Source organism: Orycteropus afer, unplaced genomic scaffold, assembly GCF_000298275.1.
Source record: "Orycteropus afer afer isolate SDZICR_OR568_19922 unplaced genomic scaffold, OryAfe1.0 scaffold00362, whole genome shotgun sequence".
NCBI classification, from domain to species: Eukaryota; Metazoa; Chordata; class Mammalia; order Tubulidentata; family Orycteropodidae; genus Orycteropus; species Orycteropus afer.
Genome location: NW_006921949.1, coordinates 290694 through 309636, shown reverse-complemented (window position 1 = coordinate 309636; position 18943 = coordinate 290694). Strand labels below are relative to the sequence as shown.

At 37.3% G+C, this 18943-nt stretch overlaps 1 protein-coding gene across 1 annotated transcript in view; it reads right to left on the bottom strand.

Annotated features, from left to right (window-relative positions):
* The window catches only part of RNF180 (ring finger protein 180), a gene marked incomplete at its 5' end in the record, with an annotated part of 386500 nt that overhangs the window by 84677 nt on the left and 282880 nt on the right, over nt 1–18943 (bottom strand). The window contains one exon of the mRNA XM_007952875.1: nt 185–310. Within this exon, the coding sequence (XP_007951066.1) occupies nt 185–310 (126 nt within the window). The remainder of the gene's footprint in view (nt 1–184; nt 311–18943) is intronic.

Here is an 18943-nt window from a genome sequence, read left to right as displayed (position 1 = left end):
AACTGCTGTATGGAAAGTGAATTTGCTCTGTAAATCTTCACCCAAATAAAAACAAATTAAAAAAAAGAAATATTTTTCTACTGACATTTCTAAGGCAGGAGAAAAACAGCTATAAGAAGAGACCCTGGATAAAGTTAGCAGATTACTTACTTATTTACTTATTAATTTACATTAGTTTCCTTACCTCCAAAAAGATGGAATGCTTTTCTGCAGCTTGGTAGCGGCCATTTTGCAGAACTGGATTTCTGAAAGCTTTGTTTTATTTTCAAATATTCTTTAGTAAAGAAAGTTTTTGTGGCATTGTTCAGTTCTAAAATAAAGCAAATGAAAAATAGTATTTTCAAACATTTGAGTCAAATGTGCTGTTTTGAAAAGAACATGAAAGTGATTGCTACAGTATTTTGAATAAATTCAAATCTTTTTAAGACAATGAAGACAAAAGTAGATTCAACTTTCTTTTTTTTTTTTAAACACAAGCAGACATAACTTTCCCAAATTCACATTTGTTGTCAGTTTGCTACGTCTCCACATTGATAGTACAGCTGCTGAGCAGCACCTATGCTAGATGCCATGCCAGGTGTATTGGAGACAATGATGAATAAGATAGTCCCGGCTCTCAAGAAGACCACAGACTAAAAGATGGAAATAACAAGTAGACAAAAAAGGAGATTAAAGTGTTTTGGTGTTTGAACAGAATACTTAATCAGGGCTCAGGAGTTATAGTGAAAAGGAAAAACTTTTTTTACAATATTTTACTTCATAATTCCTTTTATTTCATTCTACATGTGATAGATCAAGTATCTACTAAGTATAACACTAATTACTTGAGAAAGTTAACCATTCAATGGCCCATGGGACATATACTGTCACCTACATTTTCCACCTCTTGGGTTTAGTGGGAACCTGCTATTCCACTTCTAGTGTGCACTGCCATCTGGTGGGGGCCCGTATAACTGTGTGAATTTGAAGAAATGGGCCGTATCCCTTCAACCTCCCAGACATGTGTCTGACTAATTGTATCAAAATCCATATTACCTCAAAATTTTTTTTTCATTTCATTTCAAAATGCCTTCTATCAGTGAAAATACATGGTTTCAACAAAAAATTCAAAGCAGAAAATAATATGACCTCAAAAGGGTGAAAAAATGTAAAATCTCAAAACTTCAGAAGTCTGCTAAAGAGATAACAGAGAAAAAAAATTAATTTGAAGTATATACTAACTAATCAGAGAATAGCACATGATGATCTTCACTTTAAATACGGGCAGGCCCCAACATACAATGGGGTTCTGTTCTGGCAACTCCGTCTTAAGTCGGTTTTCAGTACGTTGGATATTCCTTTTTCTTTTTTATTCAGTTTTCCTTTTTTCTTTTTTAAATCAGTATCTTTATAAATCCAATCGTGTTTTAAACAGTAAATAATAAAATTTAACATCTGTTAGTAAACACCTGAGAATGATAACATCAGTAAATTATGTGCTCCACCATATTTCTAAAGATGTGCCAAAAACCAAAAAAATGGATGGTTATAAGTGCAGTTTGTCATAAGTTGAATACATTTTAAGTCTGAGACTACTTGTAGTAAGAAGTCTCTATATATGAGCCTTGGAAAACAAACCATGATCTAAGTAGGGCTGTTTAATGGAGATATTATTTTCTGAAGGGAGCTCTGGTGATGTATACTGCCTAAGGCATCTGACTGCTAACCAGAAGGCTGATGGTGAAAGGCCAGTGCAGAGTTCATCACTAACTTAAGAAGTAGATTAGGATTTCCATCAATCTACCCCTCTTACTTCTATCCTACAATTATCACCTGTAGCTTTATCTCAGTTTTAATTCTACTTCAGGATTTGAGCTTCTGCTCAAGCCACCAATTCCATTTCTTTATTTTTTGGAATCCCGCCTTGGATTGATTCTTTTCTAAGTAATTCAAAGGGAAAAATGACCCACAAAGTGAATATTTAATTACAGAAATAACAATATAAAAGTAGACTAGTTTAGGCAGTGGAGGTTATATGTTCAATCTGGAACTCATTTCAACACTCCGAATTCCATACCCACATATCAGTAATTTGAACAAACAAATTAGAAAAATAATATATTTAATAGTTTGCATATCCATTTCATATAAGGGTGGTTGTTATAGCTTTCTTTCTTTTTTTTTTTTTTTTTACCATTTATGTGTTTAATTCCACAACTTGTCTGTCATTCTGTTGTATGGTGATGGGTTGTTTGTTGCTGTAAGGCTGAGGGCTATGCCACAGGTATTTCAAATACCATGGTAGACAGTTTTCGGCAGAGCTTCCAGACTAAGACAGACTTGGAAGAAGGAAGGGGCCATCCACTTCTCAAAGTATTGGCCAGTGAAAACCTTAGGAATAGCAGTGAAATACTGTCTTATATATTATTGGAAAACTCTACAAATAGCCCTGTCTGATATAGTGACAGATGATGAGCCTCTCAGGGCAGGAGGCACTCAAAATATGACTGGGGAAAAGCTGCCTCCTTAAAGTAGAGTCAACCTTGATGAATATGGAGTTAAATTTTCTGGAACTCCAGTTGCTGATGCTGTATGATTCAAAATGGGAAGAAACAGCTGCAAACATCCATTAACAATAGGAACATGGAATGTACGAAGTATGAATCTAGGAAAATTGGAAGTTGTTAAAAATGAAAGGGAATGCATAAAGATCGATACCCTAGGCATTAGTAAGATGAAATGGATTTGTTTTGGCCATTTTGAATTAGACAACTAGATGATCTCTTAGGCCAGGAATGACAAATTGAAGAGGAATGGTGTGGCATTCATTGTCACAAAGAATGTTTCAAGACCTATCCTGAAATGCAATGCTGTCAGTGATAGAATAATATTCATATACCCACAAGGAAGACAAGTTAATGTCAATATTATTAAAATTTAAGCACCAACCACCCAAGCCAAAGATGAGGAAATTGAAGATTTTTAGCAACTTCTGCAGTCTGAAACTGACCAAACATACAATCAAGATGTGTTGATTATCACTGGTTATTGGGATGCAAAAGTTGGAAACAAAGAACAATCACATCACTGCAGTCGGAAAATATGTCCTTGGGGATAGAAATGATGCCGGAGATGGCATGATATAATTGTGCAAGACCAATGACTTACTCATTGCAAATACCTTTTTCCAACAACATAAACAGTGGCTATACATGTGGACCTCACCACATGGAATACACACGAATCATATGTATATCTGTGGAAAGACATGATGGAAAAGCTCAGTATCTTCAGCCAAAACAAGGCCAGGAACTGACTGTGGAACAGACCATCAATTGCTCATATGCAAGTTCAAGTTGAAGCTGAAGACATTTAAACCAGCTGATGAGAGCCAAAATATGACCTTGATTACATCCCACCTGATTTAGATACCATATGAAGAACAGATTTAATGTACTGACCACCAATGACTGAAAACCAGATGAACTGTGAGATGACATCAAGTATACTATACATGAAGAAAGCAAAAGGTCATTAAAAAGACAGGAAAGGAAGAAAAGACCAAAATGGCTGTCAGAAGAGACTTTGAAACTTGCTTTTGAATGGAGAGTAACTAAAGCAAATGGAAGAAATGACAAGATAAAAGAGCTTAACAGAAGATTTTGAAGAGCAGCTCGAGAAGACAAAGTCAATTATTATAATGAAATGTGCAAAGACCTAGAGTTAGAAAACCAAAAAGGAAGAATAAGTTCAGCATTTCTCAAGCTAAAAGAACTGAAGAAAAAATTCAAGCCTAGAGTGTCAATACTGAAAGATTCTACATGCAAAATATCGAATGATACAGGCAGCATCAAAAGAAGATGGAAAGAATACACAGAGTCACTGTACCAAAAAGAATTGATTGATGTTCCTCTATTTCAGGAGGTGGCATATGATAAAGAACCAATGGTATTTTTAGTGTTTAAGGTTATATGTCAACTTGGTTGGGCCTGGTTTTAAGTCACTGGGCAGCTGGATGAAATACTCCCCATGATGAGACTGGTAATCAACTCCATGGCTGAATCCACTGTGAGCAGCTAGTAGCTGCCTTAGGGATGTGATATGCTTCCAATATGTAAAAAGAAGTATCTGAGCTTTTTGGTATGCCTGGACCATGAATGTACCTGAGTCTTCATTTAACAGCCTGCCATGTTTCTTGTCAATCTTGGGACTGTCTCTGGACTTGAAATAGTGGCCTACCATGTTTGGTAATATTGGGGATATGTCATTTTATTTACTGACCTTGGGCTTGTTAGCCTCAGCAGCCAGCAGCTGCATGAGTGAAGGGACACCTCTAGATCTGGTGGGCCAAGAGCAAGAGGCATAGCTGAAGCACAAGGTCAATGGGCTTTCACCCAGCTCCTAGAACTTGGCACTTTGAACGTGGACTTCTAGCCTCCTTAACTGTAAGAAAATAAATCCCTGTTTGTTAAAGCCACCCATTTCTAGTATCTCCTGTCAGAGCATCATGAAATAACTAAAACAGTACTGAAGTTAGAAGCCGAAGATACACTGAAGGAATTGGTGAAAAACACAGCTCCAGGAATTGACAGAATACCCACTGAGATGTTTCAATAAATGGATGCTATGCTGGAGGCACTTACTCGTCTACACCAAGAAATCTGGAAGACAGCTATCTGGCCAACCAACCAGAAGAAATCCAGATTTGTACCCATTCCAAACAAAGGTGATCCACCAGAATGTTGAAATTAGTGAACAGTATCATTAATATCACACGCAAGTAATATCTTGCTGCACATAATTAAAAAGAGTTGCCTGCAGCAGCATATTAACTGGTAACTTCCAGAAATGCAAGGTGGATTTAGAAGAGGACTTCGACTGAGGGATATCACTGATAATGTCAGATGCATTTTGGCTGAAAGAAAAGAATACAAGAAAGATGTTTACTTGTGTTTTATTGATTATGTGAAATCATTCAACTGTGTTGATGATAGCAAATTATAGCTAACACTGAGAAGAATGGGAATTCCAGAACACTTAATTCTGCTGACAAGGAACTTGCATATAGACCTGGAAGCTGTCATTCAAATAAAACAAAGGGCTACTGCATGGTTTAATATCAGGAAGGGAGTGTTTCAGGGTTGCATCCTTTTTTCATATTCATTCAATCTGTATGCTAAACAAATAATTTGTGAAGCTGCACTATATGAAGAAGAATATGGCATCAGGATTGGAGCAAGAGTCATTAACAACCTGTGATATGCACACAACACAACTGTGCTTGCTGAAAGTGAAGGTGACATGAAGCACTTATGGATGAAGATTAAAGACTACATTCTGCAGTATGGATTGTGCCTCAACATAAATGACAATCCTCACAAGTGGACCAATAGGCAGCATCCTGATAAATGGAGAAAAGATTGAAGTTGTCAAAGATTTCATGTTACTTAGCTCTACAATTAACACCAATGGAAGCAGCAGTTAAGAAATCAGACTTTGTATTGCACTGCGCAAATCTGTTGCAAAAGACCTCTTTAAAGTGCTGAAGAGGGACTTCCAGAAGATGGCAGAAAAGACAGACAAGCTACAAGACCCTCTTCAACAAAGAAAAGAGAAGCCAATTGACAGAGATACAGAAGATAATACTGGAATCTTGAGCTTTGAAATGAAGTATACAGAAGTGGATTAAGCACCAATGAGTGGAAGACCCTGAATGAAAACAGCAGGTATGGAGATGGACAAAGCTGTGGACCATCAGCTACTCTGATGGCACCAACAGCCTACATGTTTTCAAGTGGTGTTGGACCTGAGAAATGACCTAAAGATCAGCCCTGGTCACCAAGGGCTGCAGGGATGACTGTGCTGGTAGCCAATGACTAGGAAGGGAAACGGGAAAGAAAGAGACAACCTGAGCTGTGGACCTTTGGCTGTCCAGAGGGCATAGCCATTTTGATTGTTTATAAGTGGTGGCCATTTTGGATATTTAAAGTGACAGCATTCTCATTCGGATTCCAGGAACCTAAGAATAGGCTCCACTTCCAAAGGACAGCAGGTATATGTGAGAGGCTGACAATGGGAAAGGAGAAAGGTACGGAGTGTACAAATGCTGCCACCTAGTGAACAGAGGAGCACAGTAACCTGCTTACTTAGATAACATCCAAACATAACAAAGAAAATGGAAATATTGGGCAAATCACTCCAACATACAAATATCAATTAAATATAAACATAAAAACATCACATTGTCTCAGAGACAACAGTCCATCACAGTCCACACAAACAAGCAAGGTAAAGAAGTAGAAATAAGGGATCAAGATAAAGACCCAGAACACAACCTTGATAAAGCAACAGCATTGGAACTCCCTAATAAGGAATTCAGAAGAATTACATTTATGTTCCTTCAATGGAATGAGAGACAGATCAATGAAAACACTGAAAAAATTAAGGAAAACAGAGAAAACCTCAGAACAATTTCAAAAGACAATATGAGAACAATGACAAACCAAATGAAAAATTAGAAATGATACAAAATCTACAGATAGAAACCCAGAAGATTAATACTAACTTTTCCGAAATTGATAACACATTGTATGGGCAAAGGAGGAGAATTGACTGAGACTGAATTACTGAGACTGAAAACAAATACCTCAATACTTCTTTGGAAAGGGATCAGTTGGAAAAAAACATCAAAACAAAATGAAGAAACCCTAAGATTCATGTAGGATATCATCAAAAGGAATAACCTACATGCAGTCCGAATTCCAGAAGGAAGAGACAAAATAAAACCACAGGGAAAACTGTCAAAGAAGTATTAGAAGAGAATTTCCCTGGTATGATGAAAGATGAGAGAAAGCATCCATTCACGAAGTCCAACGAACCCCAAATAGGACAGACTCCCAAAAGAAAATCACTAAGACATATCATCATCAAACTAAAGACCAAGAAAGAATTCAGAAAGCAGCATGGGAAAAACAAAAAGTTACCTATAGGGGTCAATCAATAAGACTAAATTCGGATTTCTTGGCAAAAACCATGCAGGGGAGAAGACAAGGACAGTGTGGTAGTTAGGTTTGTGTGTCAACTTGGCTTGGCCTGGTTGAGTGGCTGGGTAGCTGGTGTAGTCCTTACCTCCATGATGGAATCTACTGTGAGCAGCTAAGTAGCTGCCTCTGGGTATGTGGTCTGCTTCCCATGTATAAGAAACAGTTTTGGGAATGGTCTCTACCTTATGGTATGCTTGAATGCTTCATGTAGCTGTTGTTGTTCAGAAGCCTGCCATGCTCTGCTGACCTTGGGACTTTCAATGGACTTGAATTAACAGCCTGCCATGTGGTTTGGTAACATAGGGACTATGCCTTTTTATTTGTCAGCTGTGGGCTTGTCAGCTTCAGCAGCCAGCAGCTGTCTGAGTGAAGAAAAGCCTCTAGCTCCAGTGGGCTGGGAGCAGGAGGTAGAGGTGAAGCCCAAGGCTAAGGGGCTTCCACTCAGCCCCTAGAGTCTGGCACTTTGAATTCAGACTTAAAGCCTTCAAATTGTAAGAATAAATTCCTGTTTTTTAAGGTCATCCCATTTGTGGTATATTCCTGTCAGAGTGGTACTAGGTAACCAATACAGATGGTATATATAAAACCCTGAAAGAAAAAATTTCCAACCAAGAATTATGTACCCAGCAAAATTGTCCTTCAAATATGATGGTGAAATTAGGACATTTACAGATAAGCAGAAATTACAGGGATATGTTAAAATAAGACCAACATTACAGAGATGCTAAAGGGAGGGGAGTCCTTTGGACAGACAACCAACAACAGCAAACAACAACCAACCATTAACACACATGATGACATAACCCAGAAACAAACCCAGTTATAGAGTATCCAAAGTAAGTAAGTGTACAAGATTGTAAACAGGGAACCAGAGACATCAATTGGCAAATGAGGACAACTACAAACCAAAAATAGGGAAAAAAAAAAATGTGTAGTTACAGAACCTCTAAATGGTAGGGAAATAAAGACAAATGCAATATAGAATGGACTATTCTAAACTTGGGAAGAAAATGATAAATCACAGGCTAACCTCAAAGAAAAATGATAAACCTTCACATTACAATAAAAAAGAGGACAAGCACAAATATTTAGCAAATACTAAAACAAGAGCAATAAAGGAAGTGGTGACATGATTTATAAACAAAATGAGCTCAGCACAGAAAATTATATGGAACAAATTAGCAACACCACAAAAAAAAATGACAGCAACAAATTCATACTTCTCAATAATTAAACTGAAAGTCAATGGATTAAACACACCACCCAAGAGATGGAGAATTGCAGACTGGAAAAGAAAACATAACCCATCAATATGCTGTCTACAAGAGACACGCTGTAGGGAGAAAGACACAAATAAACTAAAAATCAAAGATTGGAAAAGATGTATCAAGCAAATGACAACAATAAATGAGCAGGAGTGGCAATATTAATTTCTGATCAAATGGACTTTAAGACAAAATCCACCATAAGAGACAAGGAAGGACATTATATAATGATTGAAGGATCAATTGAATGAGAGGACATAACAATAATAAATATCTATGCACCCAATGAAAAAGCCCCAAAATACATAAATCAGACTCTAACAGAACTGGAAAGACAAATGACTCCACAGTCTGAGTAGGAGACTTTAGTACATCACTCTCAATCACAGACAGAACAACTGGAAAGAAACTCAATAAAGACACAGAAGAACTAAACAATACAATCCACCAACTTGACCTTATAGACATCTACAGAGCACTTCACCCAATAACAGCACAACGTACATTCTTTTCCAGTGCACATGGAATATTCTCCAGGATAGATCATATGTCAGACCACAAAACAAGCCTCAATAAATTTAAAAACAATGAAATACTGCAAAGCATCTTCTCAGATCACAATGCCATAAACTTAGAAATCAACAATAGGAAGATGAATGGAAAAAGAGAATACACAGGAAACAGTAATACCTTCCCTGAAGATGACTGAGTAATATTAGAAGAAAAAAAAAGTACAATTAGAAAATTCCTTGATCAAATGAGAATGAAAACACAACATACCAAAATCTTTGGGATACAGCAAAAGCAGTGATCAGAGGCCAATTTACACCAATAAATACACACATCAAAAAAGAAGAGCCAAAATCAACACCTTAACCCAACATATCCAACAATTAGAATAAGAGCAGTAAGAAAAAAAGCCTACAGTCACCAGAAGAAAAGAAATAATAAAGATTTGAGCAGAAATAAATGAAGAAGAAAATTGACAACAGAAAAAAATCAACAAAACTAGAAGGTTGGTTTTTAGAAAACAATAAAATTGACAAACCACTGGCAAATTTAACAAAGCAAAAGAGGGAGCGAATACAAATAACACAAATAAGAAATGAATTGGGTGACACCACAACAAAACCAACAGAAATTAATCAATCAATCAATAGATCAATTAACTAATTAATTCAGGATACTGTGAAGAACCGTGAAAGGTTGTATCCTTTCACCATACTTAACTTGTATGTTGAGCAAATAATCTGAGAAGTTGGAGTATACAAAGAAGAATGTGGGATCAAGATTGGAGGAAGACTAATTAACAACCAGTGATACGCAGATGACACAACTTTGCTTGCTGAAAGTGAGGATGACTTGAAGCAGTTACTGATGAAGATTAAAGACTACAGTCTGCAGTATGGATTACACCTCAATATAAAAAAAACAAAAATCCTCACAACTGGTCCAATCAACAGCTTCACGTGGGTGGAGAAAAGATTGAAGTTGTCAAGGATTTCATATTGGTTGTACAATCGACACCAATGGAAGCAGCAGTCAAGACATCAGACAACATATTGCATTGGGCAAATCTGCTGCAAAAGTCTTCTTTCAAGTGATGAAGAGCAAAGATGTCTCCTTGAAGATTTAAGATGCGCCTAACCCAAGCTATGATATTTTCAATCACCTTTTATGCATGTGAGAGATGGACAATGAATAAGGAAGACTGAAGAAGAGTTGATTCTTTTGAGTTCTGATGCTGGAGAAGGATGCTAAAAGTACCATGGTTTGTTAAAAGGACTAACAAATCTGTCCTGGAAGAAGTGCATCTGGAATGCTCTTAGAGGCAAGAATGGCCAGACTTCGTCTCACCTACTTTGGTCATATTGTCAGGAGGAACCATTCCCTGGAGAAGGATATCATGCTTGGTAAAGTGGAAGGTCAACAAAGAAGAGGAAGGCCTTTAACGAGATGGATAGACATAGTGGCTGCAATGATGGACTCAGGTATAGGAAGGATCATGAGGCTAGCACAAGATCAGGCAGTGTTTTGTTCTGCTGTGTATAAGGTCGCTATGAGTCACAGATGACTTGATGGTACCAAGCAACAATGAAGAATTATACTCCAATAAATTAAAGAATCTGGAAGAAATGGACAGATTTCTAGAAAGATGTTGGTGTTGTTAGATGCTGTCGAGTAGTCTCTGACTCCTAGCAACACTATGCACAGCAGAAGGAAACACTGCCCAGTCCTGCACCAGCTCCGCATTCTTTGTTAAACTTGAGCCCATTGCTACAGCCACTGTGTCAGTCCATCTCGTTGAGGGCCTTCCCCTCTTTCATTGACCCTCCACCTTACCAAACATGACATCGCTCTCTATGGAATGGTCCCTTCTGACAACATGTCCAAAGCAGGTGAGACAAAGTCTGTCCATTTTTGCTTCCAAGGAGCATTCTGGCTGCAATTCCTCCAGGACAGATTTGTCAGTAATTTTAGCAGTCTGTGGTACTTTCAGCATTCTTCACTAGCACCACAAATCAAAAGCATCAATTCTTCTTTGGTCTTCCTTATTCATTGTCCAGCTCTCACATGCATATGAGGCAATTGAAAATATCATGGCTTGTGTCAGGTGCACCTTAGTCCTCAAGGAGACATCTTTGCTCTTCAGCACTTAAAAGAGGTCCTTTGCAGCTGACTTGCCCAGTGATATAGGTTGTCTGATATGTCCTGACTGCTGCTTCCATTACTGTCGATTGTAGAACCATGCAATGTGAAGTCTTTGACAACTTCATTCTCTTCTCTATTTATCGTGATTCTGCTTATAGGTCCAGTTGTGAGGATTTTTGTTTTCTTTATATTGAGATGTAATCCACACTGCAGACTGTATTCATCAGTCTTCATCAGTAAATGCTTCAAGTCATCCTCACTTTCAGCAAGCAAAGTTGCATCATCAGCGTGTCACAGGTTGTTAATGATTCTTCCTCCATTCCTGATGCCACGTTCTTCTTCATATAGTCTAGCTTCTTGGATTATTTGCTCATCATATAGATTGAATAAGTATGGTGAAAAGATACAACCCTGACACATTAGAAACATACTACTTACCTAAAATAACAGAGGCTGAGGTGGAAAATTTAAACAGACCCATACCAAAAGAAGAAATCAAACGGGTCATAAAAATTACCAACAATAAAATGCCCTTGGCTAGATGATTTCACTGGCGAGTTTTACTGGCTATTCAGAGAAGAACTTACACCAATCCTACTCAAAATATTCCAGAGCACAGAAAAGGATGGAATTCTCCCAAATTCATTTTATGAAGCAAGCATAATCTGATACCAAAACCAGGCAAAGACATCACTAAAAAGGAAAACTACAGACCAATGTCCCTCATCAATATAGATGCAAAATCTTCAACAGAATCATAGCCAATAGACTCCAATAACATATTAAAAAAATAATACATTATGACCAAGTGGGGTTCATACCAAGTAGGCAAGGATGGTTCAACATTAGTAAAACAATCAGTGTCATCCATCGCACAAATGAAACAAAGGAAAAGAACCACATGATCATATCAATCTATGCAGAAAAGGCGTTTGATAAAATCCAACATCCATTCCTGATTTAAAAAAAAAGAACTCTCAGCAAAATAGGAACAGAAGGGACATTCCTCAGCATAATAAAGGGTATATATGTAAACCAACAGTGAACATTATTCTCAATGGAGAGAGATTAAAACCATTCCCCTTGCAAACAGGAACCAGGCAAGGTTGCCTTCTATCACCATGTCTATTCAACATTATATTGGAACTCCTAGCCAGAGCAATAAAACAAGAAAGGGAAATCAAAGGCATCCAAATTGGTAAGGAAGAAGTCAAATTACCCCTATTTGCTGATGATATGATCCTATACATAGAAAACCCAAGAGACTCAGCAAAAAAAAAAAAAAAAAAAAAAGAAAAAAAATTACTGGAACTAATTGAGAAATTCAGCATAGTAGTGTGATACAAGATCAATATCTCAAAATCAGTTGCATTCCTCTACACCAGCAAAGAGATTGCTGAAAAGGAAATAAGAAAATCAATACCATTTTCCATAGCCACCAAAAAAATAAAATACTTGGGAATAAATCTCACTAGGGACACAAAAGACCTGTACAAAGAAAACTACAAATCACTACTCCAAGAAACCATAAGATATTTACATAAATGGAAGAACATACCATGCTCATGATAGGAAGATTAAACATTGTGAAAAATGTCAATACTACTCAAAGCAATCTATACATTCAATGCAATCCCAATCCAGAGCGCATCAACATTCTTTAACGACATGGAAAAACCAATCACTTATTTTATACGGAAAGGAAAGAGACTTCAAATAAAATAAGCAAAGCAATACTGAAGAACAACAAAGTAACAGGTCTCACATTCCTAGATCTCAAAACCTACTGTACAGCCCAGTAGTCAAAACAGCCTGGTACTGGCACAATGAGAGACACATAGACCAGTGGAACAGAATTGAGAACCCAGAAATAGATCCATCAACCTATGGTCAGCTGATTTTTGACAAAGAGCTGAAATCCATTACACGGGGAAGAGATGGGTCTCTTTAACAAATGGTGCTGGTAAAACTGGATATCCATTTGAAGAAAAATGAAACAGGATCCATACCTCACACCATACATAAAAACTAACTACAGATGGATCAAAGACTTAAATGTGAAACTTAAAACTATAAAGTTCTGCAAGGAAAAAAATAGAGGCAAATTTATTGCCTAAGGCATTTGACTGAAAACCAGAAGACTGGCAGTTCAAACCCACCAGTCACTCCTTGGAAGGAAGGTTGGGCAATCTACTTCCGTAGTTATACTGCCTCGAAAACCCAAGGAGGGGTCGCTATGAGTTGGATCCAACTCCATGGCAGTGACTTTGTTTTGAATTTATGGTATAAATACACTGTCAAGCATAATCCAAAATGCACAAACAGCTGAAGATAAACTAGATGAATGGGACCCTCTAAAAATTAATTTTTTACATGCTTCAAACGACTTCCAAAAAAGAACATACAGATTGGGAAAAAAATATTTGGCAACAACATATCTGACAAAGGATTTATCTCTAAAATTTATAGGAAACTCCAACACCTCAACAACAAAAAGATTAACAATCCAATTAAAAAATAAGCAGAAGACATGAATAGACACTTCACCAAAGAGGATATTCAGGCAGTCAGCAAATACATGAAGAAATGCTCATGATCATTAGCCATCAGAGAGATGCAGACAAAACAACGAGATACCATCTCACCACAGCACTAATGACAAAGTTCAACAAGATGGAAAATAACAAATGCTGGTGAGAATGTGGAGAGATTGGGACTCTCATACACTGCTGGTGGGACTGTAAAATAATCCACCCACTGTGGAAAGCTGTATGGTGATTTCTTAAAAAAGTTGGAATTAGAAATACCATTTGACCCACCAATCCCATTAGTAGGGATATATCCTAAAGAAATGAGAGCCAGGACAAGAACAGATAAATACACACCCATGTCCATTGTATCACTATTTACAATAGCAAAAATATGAAAACAACCTAAGTGCCCTTCAACAGAAGACTAGTAATGAAACTATAGTACATATACACAATAGAATATTATGCAACAGTAAAGAAAAATGTAGAATCTGCAAAATACTGCATAACATGGATGAACTTGGAGGACATGCTGAGTGAAATAAGTTAATCACAGAAGAGCAAATACTGTATTAGTTCATTATTGTAAAAAATCAAGGATAGGTTTATATATGGAAGGAAATTTTTTTGTTGGTTACCAGGGATGGGAGGGAGGAGGGGAGAAAACACTGCAAGTAGAGACAAGTGTTGATTTGGGTGAAGGGAAGAGCAATGTACCAAATGTGATTGATCAACACAGTGGCATTGAGGAATAGGAAGATACAGAGAGGTATATGGGAGTTACAGATGACAACCATGTACCCTTTTCATGTACAACACTGTGTTGTCAGTGATGGCAAGCCTTGATCTACAGGTGGATAGATGGGTTGAAGGCTGAACAATCAGGTATGTCTGGGCAGCAGGTAGTGTGCCCATGACCATGGGTTAGCACACAATGCTTCTACATCTGTATTTGTATGGGGAGGGGAGGCAACACTGCAAAAAAAAAAAATCATTGACCCATGTCACTTTAGTTTTGTGTATTTCACTGCACATAAATTGTACTTCAATAAAATGTATTTAATAAATAAATAAATGAACTGCTGAAGAGTAGGGATGTCTCTGTGAAGACTAAGGTGTGACTAACCCAAGCCATGGTATTTTCAATCACTTCATATGCATGTGAAAGCTGGACAAAGAATAAGGAAGACCAAAGAAGAGTTCCTGCTTTTAAGTTACGTTATTGGAGAAGAATACTAGAAGTACCATGGACTGCCAGAAGAACAAACAAATCTGTCCTGGAAGAAGGGTAGCTGGAACAGTCCTTAAGTGAGAATGGCCAGACTTCATCTCACCTACTTAGGTTATGTTGCTAGAAGGGACGTACCCTGGATAAGGATATCATGCTTGGTAAAGTGGCAGGTCAGCAAAAAAGGGGAAGACCCTCAATGAGATGCACTGACATAGTGACTGTAAAGATGGGCTCAGGTATAGCAAGGATTGTGAGGCTGGCACAGAACTGGGCAGTATTTCTTTCTGCTGTACATAGGGTCATGATGAATCAGAGCCAACTTGACAGCACCTAACAACAACAACAACAACATGGGTTTCATTGTTAAATAGTTGCATGTTAGATATCCCCACAGTGGTTTCTGCAGCAGTACACAGATGTCTTATTAAAGGCCAATTTGCCTACTGTCTGTTAATATCACCTTGGTACAAGATGATCATGTCACACTGGTTAATAAAAGCGTGTCAGTGCCATTGATACTGATACAGAGAATGGATGAAGTTGTCAAGAGAATTAAACACATTTACTTAGAGTGACAATGGTCTTCTGGGAAAACTTATACTTAAGCTGTGATGAATGTAATTGAAGGTATTTTCTGAGAAATTAAAAAACAATTTTAAACATGTTCTTAAAAATGAGATTAGTGTGGCAGGTCAAAGAAGATTTCATGTAGGTGATGATAACATAAGCCAAAGTGAAGAGTCTGTAATTCCAGCATTCTTATTCCTTCTCTTTGCTTTCTACTTTTCTCTCTTTCTACTCCTCCTCCTTCTGACAAGCTTGTACATGTTTTAAAATGTTGAAGCAATAACCAGGGGACACCATTACATTACCCTCTCTTATACTGCACATTTATTTGGAATATAATTGAACTCTAGTGTACATGATCAAAAGGACACTGTAGGAGTTATCCAATACCCTTAGTTCTGATATGTGGCCACAAACAGACTTTTCCTAGAAGGCAGATGGAGGAAGTAAAAGCACTGATGATGTCTGTGACAGTTTTTGTTCCTAGCTTCGAGGAACTTATTATACAATCAATTAAAAAAATTTATTGTGGTAAAACATATATAATAAAAACTTTACCATCTTAATCATTACATGTAGAATTAAGTAACATTATTTACATTTTACCTTATTGTGCTACCATCACCACTGTCCATTTCCAAAAGTTTTACATCACCCCAAACAGAAACTCAGTACCCCTTCAGTAATAATTTCTATTCTCTTCTTCCCTCAGCCCTGGTAACCATTAATTGACTTCTGTCTGCAGCATATGTCTATTCTAGATATTTCATGTCAGTGGGATCATGTAATAGCTGTCCTTCTGTGTCTGACTTATTTCACTTAGCATAATGTTTTCAAGGTCCATCTATATGGTAGCATGTATCAAAACTTCATTTCTCTTTATGGATGAGTAATATTCCATTATGTGTACATACCATATTTTGTTTATACATTCATTTGTTCATGGACATTTAGGTTGTTTTCACCTTTTGCCTATTATGAGTAATTCTACAATAAATATAAACAAAACAAAAACCCTACACTGTCACTGAGTGGAGCTGATTCCAACTCAGAGTGACCCTATAAGATAGGGTTCCCAAAGCTGTAAATTATTATGGAAGCAGACTGTCTCATATTTCTCCCACAGAGCAGCTGGTGGGTTTGAATCTCTGACCTTTTGATTAGCAGCCTTATACTATAACCACAATACCACTAGAGCTCCTCCAATGAACATTAGTGTACACATATCAGTTTGAGTCCCTGCTATGAATTCTCTTGGATATATACCTAGGAGGGTTATTGCTGGATCATAAGGTAATTCTAGGTTTAACTTTATGAGGAACTGCTAAACTATTTTCCACAGGGGCTACACCATTTTACATTTCCAACAGCAAGCATGGGAGTTACAATTTCTTTTCATTCTTACCAACATTTGCTATACACTTTTTTTTTTTTTTTTTTTGGTAATAGCCATCCTCATGGGTGTGAGGTGGTGCCTCATTGTAGTTTTGATTTGCACATCCCTAATAACTAATGACCACTGCTCATCTGTCTGTCTCCTTACCATGGTGGCTTTTGTTGCTGTTAGGCCCAAGGCTATGCCACTGGTATTATGATATCAGTAGAGTCACCCATGGTTGACAGGTTTCAGCAAAGCTTCCAGACTAAGGAAGACTGGAAAGAAGGATGGGGTCATACACTTCTGAAAAAACTGGCCACCGAAAACCTTATGATTAGCAGTGAAACACTGTGTGATATAATACTGGAAAACTTTATGAAGAACAATGAAACATCATCTGATATAGTGCTGGAAGAAGAGCCCCTCAGGTTGGAAGGCACTCAAAAAACAACCGGAGAAGAACTGCTTCCTCAAAGTAGAGTTGACGTTAATGATAGGAATGGAGTAAAGTTTTCAAGACCTTCATTTCCTGATGGGGTATGACTAAAATTGGGAAGAAACAGCTAGAAATATCTATTAATAATCAGAACATGAATGTACAAAGTATGAACAGAAGAAAACTGGAAACAGTCAAAAAATGAAATGGATCAACATCCTAGGCATTGGTAAGCTGAAATGAAGTAGTAGTGGCTATTTTGAACGACACAACCATATGGTCTAGTAAGCCAGGAATGACAAATTGAAGAGGAATGGTATTGCAATCATTGTCAAAAAGGACATTTAAAAATCTATCATGAAGTATAATGCTGTCAGTGATAGGATAACATCCATACACCTATAAGGAAGACCAATTAATATGACTATTATTCAAATTTCTGCCCCAACTAACAAAGGGAAAGATGAAGAAACTGAAGATTTTAACCATCTTCTGCAGTCTAAAGTCGACCAAACATGCAATCAAGGTGTACTGACAATTATTGGTGACTGGAATGCAAAAGTTGGAAACAGAGAAATAGCATCAGGAGTTAGAAAATATGGCCCCAGTGAAATAAATGACATTGGACACTGCATGACAAAATTTTGTAAGACAACTACATATTCACTGCAAATACCTTTTTCAACAACATAAATGGTGACTAAACGTGGACCTCTCCAGATGGATCACAGAGAGATCAAATTGACTACATCTGTGGAAAGAAGCGATGGAGAAGCTCAGTATCATCAGTCAAAACAAGGCCAGGAGCTGATTGTGGAATAGACCATCAATTGCTCATATGCAGGTTGAAGGTGGAGTTGAGGAAATAATTAAAACAAATCCCACGAGAGGCAAAATGTGACCTTGATTATATTCCACCTGAATTTAGAGACCATCTGCAGAATAGATTTGCCACATTGACCACAAATGACTGAAGACTAGGTAAGTTGTGGGATGACATCAAGAACATCATCCATGAGAAAAGCAAAAGGTCATTAGAAAAAGATGTGAGGAAGAAAAGACCAAAATGATTATCAGAAGAGACTCTGAAACTTGTGCTTGAATAAACGTAGGTAAAGCAAATGGAAGGTATAAATGTAGGTAAAGCAAATGGAAGGAATGACAAGATAAAAGACCTGAAGAGAAGATTTCAAAGAGCAGCTCGAGAACACAAAGTAAAGTTTTATAAACAATTTGCAAAGACCTGGAATTAGAAAACCAAAAGGGGAGCATTTACACAACATTTCTAAAGCTGAAAGAACTGAGGAAAAAAATTCAAGCCTTGAGTTGCAATACTGAAGGATTCTATGGGTAAAATACTGAATGATTCTGGAAGCATCAAAAGAAGATGGAAGGAATACAGAACCACTGTATTAAAAAGAACTGGTTGATGTTCAGCCACTTTAGGAGGTAGCATATGATCAAGAACCAATGGTATTGAAGGAAGAAGTTCAAGCTGAACTGAAGGAATTAGGGAAAAACAAGTTTCCAGGAATTGATGGAATATCCACTGAGATGTTTCAAGAAATAAATGCAATGCTGGAGGCACTTACTTGTTTATGCCAGGAAATGGGGAAGACAGCTACCTGGCCAAATGACTTGAAGAGATCAATATTTGGGCCCATTCCAAAGAAAGGTGATGCAATAGAAAGTGAAAATTATTGAACGATATTGATAATATCACATGTAAGTAAAATTTTGCTGAAGATAATAAAAAAAAAAAAATAGTTGAAGCAGGATATTGACAGGGAACTTCCAGAAATGGAAGCTAGACTCACAAAAGAATACGGTACAAGGAATATCATTATGGATGTCAGATAGA